This window comes from Neophocaena asiaeorientalis, unplaced genomic scaffold, assembly GCF_003031525.2.
Source record: "Neophocaena asiaeorientalis asiaeorientalis breed wild unplaced genomic scaffold, Neophocaena_asiaeorientalis_V1.1 scaffold78, whole genome shotgun sequence".
Lineage (NCBI taxonomy): Eukaryota > Metazoa > Chordata > Mammalia > Artiodactyla > Phocoenidae > Neophocaena > Neophocaena asiaeorientalis.
This window is the reverse complement of record NW_020175018.1, coordinates 19,646,431-19,658,590: the sequence shown is the minus strand read 5'-3', so window position 1 is coordinate 19,658,590 and position 12,160 is coordinate 19,646,431. Positions and strand designations below refer to the sequence as shown.

The 12,160-nt window shown below is 61.5% G+C and overlaps 2 protein-coding genes across 2 annotated transcripts in view; both read right to left on the bottom strand.

Annotated features, from left to right (window-relative positions):
* Positions 1-7,943: 7,943 nt before the first annotated feature.
* Positions 7,944-9,030, bottom strand: LCNL1 (lipocalin like 1). Its single transcript, XM_024762432.1, has 3 exons — positions 8,841-9,030; positions 8,619-8,671; positions 7,944-8,255 (listed from the first exon to the last, which is right to left on the bottom strand). The coding sequence occupies exons 1-3, from the start codon at positions 9,028-9,030 to the stop codon at positions 7,989-7,991; spliced, it is 510 nt and encodes a 169-aa protein (XP_024618200.1). The 3' UTR covers positions 7,944-7,988.
* An 843-nt stretch (positions 9,031-9,873) lies between these two features.
* PTGDS (prostaglandin D2 synthase) overlaps positions 9,874-12,160 on the bottom strand; it is a 3,199-nt gene continuing 912 nt past the window's right edge. The window contains exons 2-7 of the mRNA XM_024762244.1: positions 12,059-12,160; positions 11,873-11,949; positions 11,234-11,350; positions 10,995-11,096; positions 10,386-10,411; positions 9,874-10,024 (exon numbers count right to left, since the gene is read on the bottom strand). The exon at positions 12,059-12,160 is cut by the window's right edge and continues 59 nt beyond it. Of these exons, the coding sequence (XP_024618012.1) occupies positions 10,386-10,411; positions 10,995-11,096; positions 11,234-11,350; positions 11,873-11,949; positions 12,059-12,160 (424 nt within the window). The 3' untranslated portion in view covers positions 9,874-10,024. The remainder of the gene's footprint in view (positions 10,025-10,385; positions 10,412-10,994; positions 11,097-11,233; positions 11,351-11,872; positions 11,950-12,058) is intronic.

Sequence of the window (12,160 nt, the reverse complement as noted above, 5' to 3'; positions counted from 1 at the left end):
GGCTGGCGGTCGGGGGGGGCAATGCCGAGCGGTGCCCAAGGGGCCTGCGCGGGGCGGGGCTAGCTGGGCGGGGCTTAGTCACGGGACGGTGCTTGCACCGGTGGGGGCGGAGCTTCGTGCGCAGGGCGGGGCTCCCGGGCTGGGCTGGCGTGTCCTGGGCGCTGTTTTACTGGACAAGGGCTGTGCAGCGCGGTCCGGGACTCGGGACCCCGCGCACACTTGGGGGTCTCTTTGAGCCTTACCCCCTGCTCTGTCCCCGCTGAGTCCGGGGTTCCCCCCCTTGGCGCAAACCCTGACTGGGCGCAGGCCGCGCCGGCCACTGCTCTGGCCTCAGACTGCTTTGACCCCCTCGCTGACCGCTGCGGCCTCCCCCTCGCCCCCTGCTTCCTATTGTCAACTGAAACAAGTCAAAATACGAAAGTGAATAAAGTACGGTAACCGGTGCAACAGGCTTCCGCCACTCGTTCATGCATTCCACAATGTTTACCCAGCACCTGTTCTTTGCCTCGTGTTGTCCCGGGCCTTGGGCACACCTTGATCAAGAGACAAGGTCTCTGATCTCCTGGAGCTTGTGAGAGCTCATGGGATGGACAAATAAACAAACGAAACATGCAATCCTCAGGTCGTGCCAAGTGCGTGTGACCTGGAAGAAGAGAGAGGTGGAGCATGCCAGGAAAGAGGGTACCAGGCAGAGGGGGCAGCCTCTGCGGAAGCCCCATAGTGGACACAGAGCAGCTGTGCTCAGGGCTTTGCTAGAGGCCAGGGTGCCCGCAGCGAGGCGTACGAGGGCGGCAGGTGGGTTTGTAGGCTGTGCTAATGCACTTCAAGTATGGCTGCAGCCAGGCCTGCCTCGTCGCCTACTTCCTCCTATTCGACAACCCTCACGCGACAAGCCCCTTCCCATGAGGCTCCTGCCTCAGGACCTCTGCATTCGCTGTTGTCTCTGCCCGGCACCCCCTTTCCCCAGGGTTACTCACTCCCTTCAGGTCTTTACTCAAAAGTCACCTTCTCGGTGAGGCCTTCCCTATTGTTTTATATCCAGTTTCAGCACCCGGCCCAACATCTCATGTCCTCTCTCCTCTTTCATCTATTTGTTTTCCAGCTCGTCACTACATAGAGTACATTCTGATTAACGTGTTGTGACAGCAGCCTCCAAGATGGCCCCCAACCACGTGCCTCCTGCGTTTGCACCTCTGTGTAGCCCTCCCCTGAGTGTGGGCTGGATCGAGTAACTGGCTTCTAGCCAATAGAATGTGGCAGAAGTGATGGGCTGTCACTTCCTTCTTTCTCTGGAATTGCTCACCATGACATGAGGAGTCCTGTGGCAAAGGACCAAGGCCTGGCCAACAACCAGTGAGGGAGCTGAGACACAGACCCCTTCCCAGCTGAGCCTTCTGATGGACACGGCCCCAGCCAGTGGCTCGACTGCAGCCTCACGAGAGATTTTGCGCCAGAGGGTCCAGAGCACCCAGGACCGGATTCTTGACCCTCAGAAACTGGGAGACAATACACGCTGTTGTTTAAAGCCACTGAGTTTTGGGGTAATCTGGTCTTCAGCAGTAGGTGACTAATATAGCTATTTATCCCGTTTATTGCCAATTTTCCCCATGAGGTCCACAAGGGCAGAACATTCTGTCTGTTTTATTTGCCACTGTATCCTCAGTGTCTAAACAGTGGCTGGCACATAGAGATATTCAATAAATATGTAAGCGAGTGAATGCAGAGTGGGGAGCCTTTGGAGGGTTTGAGCGGGGGTGGGGTGGGGAGTGGCACTTCTGATTTATGTGTATAAAGCCCATGTTGAATGCCATGAGGTGAGGGGATGAAGGGCTGTGGGAGTGGAGGTGAGGGGGGCAGGGAGACTGGTAGAGGGCTGCTGAGTTCCTCAGGACAGAGCTGATGAAGGCTGGGCCAGGGGCTCAGAGTGGAGTTGGAGAGAGGTGCAGGGGAGGAGGGGAGGGATCATTTAGGAAGAGTAGAAATGCCCTTCCCAGGACTTCCCCAGTGTTCCAGTGGTAAAGAATCCGCCTTCCAATGCAGGGCACGCGGGTTCGATCCCTGGTTGGGGAACTAAGATCCCACATGCTGAGGGTCAGCTAAGCCCATGCGCCACAGCTAGAGAGAGAAAACCCGCACACCACAGCTAGAGAGAAGCCCATGCGCTGCAAAGAAAGATCCATGTGCTGCAACTAAGACCTGATGCAGCCAAAAAAAAAAAAAAGTGCCCTTTCCAAGATGATTGGGCTAAGGCAGGATTGGAGAGAACATGGGCGCCTCTCCTTTGTCTTATGAGTTCTTGATATGGCTGTATGTCTGATGGAGATGAATGAAAGCTGCTGTGTACACAAGACCCTAGTCTAGAGGATCAGGCCCAGAGATGTGAGTGTGGAGTCACCAGCCCCCGGGACAGCCTTAAACATTAGTCCCTCCAGGCACAGTGCTCAGGCTCTAGGAAGCTGTCTCTAGGTAGAATGTGGTAGGCTGAATAATGACCTCTAAAGGTATCAGGTCCTTAATCCCTGGACTTGTGTTATCTTGTATGTGTTGACCTAAAACGATAAAACAGCCAGTTATTTTGCCAGCGCGCTGGGTTTATTTGGGAACAGCAGAGAATCACAGTTCAGTGCAAACGATCTAGGGGAACCACAGGCAAATCTGAAGAACAAAAGACGGGAAACTCTTTTATAGAGGAGAAGGGGGAATGGGGTGGGGTGTTGTAAACAGAAGAGTCCATTGGAGGAAACTGGGAGTTGGAAGTGTGGTGGCTTTTCATTGGCTGAACTGTGCTGGTCTCTCACTGCCTGGGCTGTTGCTGGGTGGGAAGAAAAATCTTCCTTCCTCCCGCTGGGTAGTAACTAGTAACCTTCCTGTTGGTCTGCAATTGAGGCTGCGCCGTAGGGGGTGAGGTCTCCCCCTTGTGGCCTCCTGACTATTTTAAATAAGGTCTCTGTTTATTCATCTTTACATGCTTTCTCTAAGAGCATTGCTTGATCAACGGTCAGGTTTTTTACAGATTCAGCAGCTTTCGTCCCTTGATGCCAGGGAGGACCTTTCCCGGGTGCCCTGTCCCATGTGGAAGGGAGAGTGCACATATGGGAAGCCTACTGAGGTCACATTCACGTAACAAGGAGGGGTAGGAGGGAGATCTCTCAGGAATTTCCCATCTAAAGTTTGTGTCTTAGAACAGCGAAAACAGCAAGGGAACAGTCAACACAGAAAGAATTAAACAAGCACTTCGGGAAGACACAGCTGATGAAAGAAATTTTCACAGATTAAGGTATGGGGAAGTTATTCTGGATTAGACATACTTTGGCTTGAACTTTATGCTAATTAGAACAGTCTGTCTTTTGGCCCGTCAAACGTAAACCATGTATCTGCTTTAACCATTAAAAAATAAGGAGGAGGAGGAGAAAAATGCATTACCTGATTGTTTAGAATTTAGAATCCCCTCTTTTTTTTTTTTTTTTTGCGGTACGCGGGCCTCTAACTGTTGTGGCCTCTCCGGCTGCGGAGCACAGACTCTGGACGAGCAGGCTCAGGGGCCACTCGGCAGGCACAGGGCCCAGCCGCTCCGCAGCATGTGGGATCTTCCCGGACCAGGGCACAAACCTGTGTCCCCTGCATCAGCAGGCGGACTCTCAACCACTGCGCCACCAGGGAAGCCCTAGAATGTCCACTTTGAATACAGGCATAAATGCTGCGTGCTGCCCCCTCCCCAGCAACACCAATGCCAGTATTCCTTCGAAGATGAGATTCCCTCCCCAGACGCCAAGGTCTCGCTGACTTGCTGCGTACCTGCTAATCTGTTTTGAAAACTTGAAGAAATGTACCCTTGTCACGTTTGATGTTTGTTGTTCTGACAAGATATTAAACTGTGGTTCAGGCATCCGGAATTGGAGCCGGGTGGCCATCGAGGTTGTGGTTTCGGACAGTTCCTCCATCACTGGGAACTTGAATTTTCTGAACTGTATCAGACTCAAGGTCATGAGCAAACTGTTCTCAAAATAGTATCTGCTAGTTGCTGCCACCAGCAGCCTTATAATCTCAAGATCTCTCCTGGTAACGATGCATTTTGGAGCCCAACCAGTTCTTGCTTTATAAGCACCTTCCTTATTGCCAGCTCCAATTTTAATTCTTGACAATTTATGTAACTTTGCAGTTTTTGCTTGTATAGGCCTCCCCCATTGTGTAGCCTGGGGAACACAAGTCAAGTGCTTCTTGAATCTGGGTCTCCTGCTCTGCAGTCCTCAGTTTAGCTCAAACAAAACTTGTCTTTTTCTCTCGTCAATGTAAATAATCAGTAAGCAACCTCAGCTGATTGAGAGGGAGGGTTGGAAAGAAAGAAAAGACACAGTTTAAGAAAAAAAAAAAAAGAGGGAGGTTTGGGAAGAGCCCCCGTGGTTCCTCGGACCCCGTCTCTGGAGGTCAGGAGGGCGTTGGAAAGGCTGGTCCAAGGGCTGAAGGCACCCGAGGCACCGAGGTTTGGGACAATCTTTTTTCCAGCGACCCGGCTCTTGGCAGTCATAGTGGTGGGGTCAGAAGAAGGCCGATCGGGTGGCCTTTGTTGGCCACCTAAGGACTTTGGCCTTTACTCTCAGCGAGATGGGACCCACTAGAGTACTTGTGAGCAGAGAAGGGTGCCAGCCGACAGATCTTACACACGCAGCCCTGGGCTTCCGGGTGGAGAACTGGCTGAAGTCTGCCCCCGTGTGGCCGGAGCAGGGCATGCAGGACTGGGCTGATCCGCAGCTGCCAGGGGCATGACCCTTCCTGGGTCCAGAGGGGCCCTGGGGGGCTGCCCCCCAATGGGCCGTGAAGGGAAAACTGCATCTCCTCACTCCAGATCCTTCCCAGGGGACATGGGAGGGATGAGTTCGTGGGGAAGGAAGGGACCGAGAGCCTGCAGGAGACTCTTCCCCCCACCCCGCCCCGCCTTAAATCCCTGGTCCTGGGCAATTTCCACCACGCCTTCTCTTGTTCCACGTGGAAGCTGAATGACAACCGATAGACCAGTTGATCAACTGGAATTCCCTGGCGGTCCAGTGCTTAGGACTCGACACTTGCTCTGCCGGGGGCCCCGGCTTTGATCCCTGGTTGGGGAAGAGCGATCCCACAAGCCACACAGCGCTGCAAAGGGCAGAAAAAAATGCAAGTTGACTGCAAGTTCATCACCAGTCTCTCTCTGCGGGTGCCTCTGCTGGTTGGCAGGTGGCATCTCGGGTGGGAGGTGCTGGATCTCTGGGCCTTCCCACCTGCTCCCACATAGTGGGACTGGTGTCAGGCTGGGGGGAGGGGGGAGACCCTGCCCTTGTAGTGTCTGCAGAGGGCCAGAGGCCGGCAGGTCAGCCGGGCGGCAGGGGCAGCGGCAGGGCCTCCAGGTGTTGGGTGCAGGTGTGGAGGGGCTGTCTGCGGTCCCTGGGATGCGGGGCTCTTCATCCCAGTGACCTCGCCGTCTGGTAGGACAGGGCTGTGTTTCTAAGGAAAACTGTCTAACCGACTGAAGAGCAGAAATGATAGTATAACAAACCGTCACCCAGATGGAACCACGATCAACATTTTGACATAGTTACATCTGGTACGATTTTTTTCTGAACTAGTTACGTGACAGATACTGTGCCATTTTACCCTCAAATTCATCAGGACCAGTCCTTGAAGGACCGCGCTGTTTCCCTCATAAACACAACGGCAGGACAGAGCTCTGCCTTGAGGGCGGGGGTCAAGGGAGAAGGGGTGCTGGAAGGCTGCCTGGGGTGGGAAGTGGCGCAGACCCGCTCGGGCTGCGGTTTGGGAGGACCCAGGGCCTGTGGAGCCCAGGCACGCGCTGGGTGTGGGCCGGGCACGGCTCTGTCAGGCAACTGCACGCAGGTCTGCGCCACGGAGCGAGGGCAGCACCCCTGGCCTGTGATGCCCTGTCCGACCGTTGGAGGATCCTCCCACCCGTGGGGCCAAGCCTCGGCCCCTCCCAGGCCTAACACCTGCCTGGGTGGCGAGGGGCCCCACCCCAGTCTCTCTGGGTCCCCAGAACCGGCCATGGAGGGGCCTCCCTGCAGGGTTGGAGCCTGAGCCCCGCACTGTCCCTCTCCGAGCGGGTCCCAGGCCTCAGGGGGACCCAGAGTGCCCCTGCCCCGGTCCACACGGTTCCTCTGCCCCATCCCCCTATTCCTGCCCCCACCCAAGAAAAGCACAGCGCTGGCTTTTCGAGACAGTTTATGGTGCTGGGGCGTGGGGGTGGAGGGAGGCCACTGCTCTTTGAGAAAGGCTGGGTACCCTGAGCCCCAGCATCACGGCCCTCTGCTCCAACCCCTGGGCTGGGTCCCTTACTGCAAACCAACCGGGCAGCAGCTGTGGGGAGGGGCGGCATCCTCTCACCTCCTCCTGCCCTCCCTGGGCCCGCCCCGGGGCCCCACTCTGTCCCTCCCCGCCGCTGCCCCAGGACGGAGGACCCCCAGAGTGCAGCCCTCCGGCCAGGAGGGGCCTCCCTGGGTCAGCAGGGCACTGGGTCCGGGCCAGCCCCATGCACTCACCTAGGCGAGGCGCCAGTACACTGGGGCCCGAGGAAACACCCAGTGCCCCCTCCCCGGGCTGGAGGCGCCACACCCTCCCCGGAGTAGCCAAGCCTCCTGGCCTGTGACCCCCTCCTGAGGGGCACCGCCCACCCTCCCCTGGTCCTCCTGTTCTGGGTCTGGGGCTAGTGGAGTGAGGCTTGGGCCCTGGCTTCCCCCGACCCCGCCCCCCCACCATCAGGGTCTAGGGTCTTTCAGCTCCTGCAGCCCTGAGGCGGCATGGGGACAGCGCTCACCTGACTTGGGCAGCAGGGCGCCCTGGCTGGGGTTCAAGCCCACTTGGGGTGCCAGCTGCTGCATCTTCTGGACATCTTCCGGACATCTTCCGGAAATGGCTCTGGGGCCCGGGCTGAGAGCAGGGAGGGCCGGTGAGCAGAGGGGCAGGGCTGGGAGGTGGAGGGGGAAGTGGGGAGCAGGGGCTGGGGAGGGACCCCAAGGAGACACTGGGAGATGGTGGTTCCACCTGCCACCGAGTCAGAGCTTGCTGCGAAGGGCACGTGGGCACTACAGACCAAACCTTGCATGTGGCCCCCGGAGAAGGCCGTGATGGGCTGAGGGACGCATCAGGAGTGCCGCCCCTCTAGCTGGGTCACCCACCACCCATCACCCGCTATAGAGCTGCAGCCAGACGTTCCTAACGTCCCCCTTCTGCGTCTTGAAATACGACGGTGAAGTGCTTGTAGTCAGTGAAAGCCACCCGGATGTTGGTCGGGGCCATGGCTGGGGAAGCGAGAGCCTGCTGAGCTGGGCGCTGGCTCAGGACGCCCCGTCCCCTCCGCACGGCCCTGGCCGAGCCAGCCCTGCCGCTGTCCACCCTCTGTCTCCCTCCCGGCACTGCCCGCCTCACCCGCGCTGCTGAGCCGCCCGTCCACGGCATCCTTGGTGAGGGTCGCGTCCGTCTTCTGGCACCCGCCATCGGGCCTGGGAAGGAGGACCCCAGCAGCCTGCGCAGCAGCCCCTGCCAGGCCGCTGCAGCCCCGCTGGGCCCCCTGAGCGGGGAGCGTCCGGGCCAGCCCCCAGCCCCTGAGGACGCTGCCCGACCATGACACAAACGGCTGCCACTTAGGTGCTGCCGACGGCCGCGCGTGGGTGATGGTGCTCAGCCTGTTCCAGGGCCCACCTGTCCCTGCCTCACATCGGTGCTTAATCACACGGGTGCTTTATAATTCACTTACAGGTCAGGAGACACCCTGGGGGGCAGGGGGACACAGCCTGGGGTTGCGGGGTCTGTGGGGCCTTCCGGTTTCCCCTCCAGACACACGCACACACCCGCACACGCGCGTGCGCGCACACAGCACACACCCACGCGCACACACGCACACGCGCAAGGACGCTGCTCCTCCACGCCCAGGCCTCAGGCGGGCCCCTCGGGGAGCAGGCGAGCTGCAGCTGCTGCTTTAACGGCCCCCGCAGCCTGGCGCAGGGTCAGGGTCGGGCCTGGCTCTGGCTCCCTGACGGGTCAGGGACACCGCTGGCTCCTGCTGGCTCACGTCTGACCTCACGCCGGCCGGGCCTACGGCCAGTCCGAGGTGGGGCTCCTGGGATCCCGTATGCGGGGTACCCAAACTTGAGGCCCAGGTCGCCGTTGGCCAACGGGGTCACCAAGACCACGGGCATCTTCATGCTGTCCTTGGAGTCCGGGAAGCCCTGGTCATCTGACACCGCCCCAGCCGTGCACCACATGCCCTGGAACTGCAGGGAGGGGACAGGGAGAGCTGGGGGGCAGCCCCTGTGCCACAGCCTCCCTGACCTGGAATCGGGGGGCGGGGGCAGCTGCCACTCATCCGGTCTGAGGCCTGGGGAGTGGCAGTGAGCACAACCCAGAGGTGGGGCTGAGGGGCCTGCTGTCCTCCGCCGCACACCCGCCCCAAGCTGGACGAGCAGACGGACGCGAGTTCTGTCCCCTGTCCCCAGACATGAGCTAAGCTTGGGCCAGAGAGGGTATGGGCAGGGTTGGGCTGGGCTACCCCAGCCCTCCGGCCTCTCTGGGTAGAACGCAGCCAGAAAGAGGCTGTCTGTGAGGAGCAGGTCTGGCCTAGGGAAGTCTGGACACACCTGGCTGGTGTCAGAGTTGGCCCGGGTGGGGGTGCCGCGGGCAGCGCGAGGGTCTGGCCAACGAGCAGCGCCTGCAGCGTGGTGGAGGGTGTCTCTCATCGACTGCACGGGCTCAGGGTCGGGGCAGGAGAGTTGAGGGGGCCCCTCCCACCGTGCCTTTAGGCCCTCAAGACACCCTGGGGCGCTGGCATGCTGGGACAGAGCCCACTGGGATGGGCTCACGATCGCGGTGCACCCTGGAGCACCTCGGCCCAGTGGCCTCCAGCCACCCCCGGCCAGCCCAGGTGTTTCCTCCTGGGGAGGGGCCGTATGGCCCGAAGCCAGGGGAGGCGAAGGCCCGGCAGGCCCTCTGGGACGTGGCCCCCAGCCCTTGGCTGGGGCACAGCCGCAGGCCCCCTTCTCCAGGAAGCATCCCAGAAGTTCACCCTCACCTCTGAGCCTCACGACCCTTGGTGCGTGGGCAGGGCCTGGCTGAGGTCTGCCTGGGTGGGGTCTGATGGGCAGGCTGCAGTGGGCACTGCACATTGTGCGCCAGGAGGGCCCAGGACAGGGGCCTGAGAATGGCCACGCCGGCCAGGAATCCGGGGCTAGCAGAAGGTGAGGGACTGCGGGGAGGGGAGACCGTGCTTCGGGTCTCTGGCTCAGCTTTGGTGCCAGAGGCCTGGCGAACGGGCAGGGCCGTGCCCTTGAGGCCCAGGCCAGAGGCCAGGGGACTGGAGACTCTCAGGTAGCCATGGGAGATGGGAGGGTGGCCTGTCTCCAGCCCACTCAGTCAGTCTGTCCCAGTCCAGTGGGGCACGGACACTCCGGCCACCTTCCTCTTGGTCCCTGCAAACCCGTATCTCTGCCCAGCCTGAGCGCACTAATCCCACGCCTTCAGAAACTGCCCTGGGCCTTGGGCCTCTCCTGGACGGGGGGCAGGGGGCAGGCTGTGGGCACCTGACCAGAACCGGCTCAACCGCCGCTGGGCCTTGAGGGGCTGTGGTGAGATCAGGGCCCCGAGTGGAGTGGGTCGGGGACGCGTCAGCGCTTCCCCTAAGCTGTCCTGGCTTCTGACCCAGCCGTGTCTTCCACTCCACCAGGCGCCTGGCTAGCGGGCCCTTGCTCACCCCTTGGGGGTGTCATGCAGAGCCAGCCTCCAAGATTTTACAGAAGGGGTAAGGAGACCTAAGAGGGCGGCGGTCAGGTCCCGGGGGCCTGCCAAAGCCAGGCCCAGGGGGGCAACGACTGCAGGACAGACAGACAGAGGCCAGGCTGCTGACTTGCTTCCGGAGTTTATTCTCAGAGCTGGGATAAAGCCCGAGGGGGCAGGGCCGGTGGCGCAGGAGCCGGGGCTGGGGTCTTGGGGGTGTTGAAGGAAAAGGCCGAGCAGGGCAGCATGGCCAGGTCCTGAGGGCTGGGGTCACCTGGCCAAGAGAGCAGGACCTGTCGGTGTGGCGGGCAGCACGGCAGTCCGGGCCCTGGGCCCCAGGCCCCTGCTGGTTGCAGGCCACGGGGGAATGGCCGTCCCAGGGCCCCACCCCCTGATGGGGGCCTCCCCACCCTGCCCTCCCCTCCCCTCCGGTTCCTGTTCCAGCCGCCAGCCCCTCCTACCCCAGCGACCTCGCGGAACCCCGGTGGAGCCCCCTCCTCCTCGGAGCAGCCCCATGGGCCTGGGCCAGCCTTGCATGGTGGGTGGGGCTGTGGGGAGCGCGCACCGAGTGACCGAGTGAAGGAGCGCATGGGTGGGCACTGCTGGGTGAAGGCAGCCCCCAGCACCCCACTCACCTACGTGTTCTCCTCCATGCACTTGTCTGCCAAGAAAAGCCCGGGACGGCGGTCAGCGCCCCAGGCCGGGCCACCTCCCCCGCCCCACCTGTCGCTAACCCCCACGGCCCTGGAGAGCGTCTTGGTTGACCCTCAAACTGCTGACTGCATCACACCACCCGGCTCCCTGGCCCTGCTCCTCCAAACAAGGAGGAGGTCCCGTCCCTCCCTGGGCCCAGAGCAGGCTGCCTGCCCCAGGGAGGCCGTGGGCGCTGAGACTTTGGGGAGCCCGTGCTGAGCCCCAGGGCGCTTGTCCCTGTGTCCCCATGGGCACACCCACCCCGCGGGTTTTGTTTCTAGGGCTTGCCCCCCACCGGCCTGGGGACCTATGTATCCTGGGGGCCGACCCGGGGCCTGGCACACAGTGGGCGCGTGGTGAACCCGGGGAGGGGGTGTTTCAGGCCAAGGTCACGGTATGGAGGACAGACCGCCCACACTCTGGAGGCCGTGTACCGGTCAGTGGGCGGTCAGCCGGATGAACCCCAGGCCTCAGCCACCCCCGAATCAGGAGACTGTGTGTCTGCCTGTAATCTGACCTTAATCCCTCCCGTCAGATTAGCGGCCCCTCACCAGTCTGTGGCAGGAAGACAATGCTGTCCTCTGTGAAGCCCTGGGCCTTGGCGAAGGTGGCGAATTTCTCCTTGATCTCAGCTTTGGGGGCCTGGGTGCGGCCTGGGGCAGAAGGAGAAGCCGCTGGCCTCCATCCGGGAGACCTCGCTCGGTCCCCACCCCCAGGCTTGGGGAGTCCCCGAGCTGCCCCGTGGGCCGGGCCTCAGGCCGGGCAGTGGGAGCTGGCGTGGGACACGTACTGTAGAGCGTGGCCATGCAGAAGTCCTGGCCGGGGCCTCGGAAGCTCTCGGTGTAGAGCAGGGCATAGGCCTCGTAGTCCGTCTCCACCACCGACACCTCGTGGTTGCCGCTCCAGTCTGGGGGCCCAGGAGACAACCGCGGTGGGTCGGGGACCCCTGGGGAGGGCGCCCTCTGTGGGCCGGCGTGGGAGGGGCCCTGATGCTCCACCCTCTGTCCAGCTGCCTTCCCTGCCCCTCCCCAGACCCCTGCTTCCTGCCAGCACAGCGCAGCGGCCCCAAACCAGAAGTCCTGGGGGCCCAGCAAACACACAGGCTCAGAAAATCAGGAGTTCATGGGACAGCCACAAACTCTGCAGCCAAACTCCTCTCGGGAGGAGGAGGGATTCGCAGTGGGGAGGTCGTTCCCGGGCAGGGAGTGAGGAGGCCCGAGGTCCTGGGGCGGAGAGCTGCGGAAGGTGTGGGGGAAGCCTTGGGGGCAGCAGGACGGGGCAGCAGACAGCTGGGGAGATTCCATCCCGGGGCAGAGCAGCCATCACCGCCCCCCTCCATGTACTGCAGGGCAGGGTGTCACCCAGAGTCCCCGACCAGCAGGTGTCACTCCTGAGTTGACCCTGGGGTCTGGCGAGGGGCCCCACTCACGGGGACTGGTATAGCTGTAGCAGCCTGGGGGGCCTGCAGGACGCAGCAGCAGAGTCCGGGTCTCACACTGGTCTTTCCTGTGGGCAGGTCACCCTGGGTCAGGGGTCAGGCAGGGGTGGGGGCTGTCCCTAGACCGCGACCATGGGCAGGGAGCTCTCGGCCCCAGAAGCCCGCCCCGCCGCCCACCTGAGGAAGGTAGACGTGAGATTGAGGCCACCGTCCGCCGCGGGGGCCACCACCGACTTGCACATGGACAGCGCCTTCTTCTTCTCCAGGAACCAGCTTGAG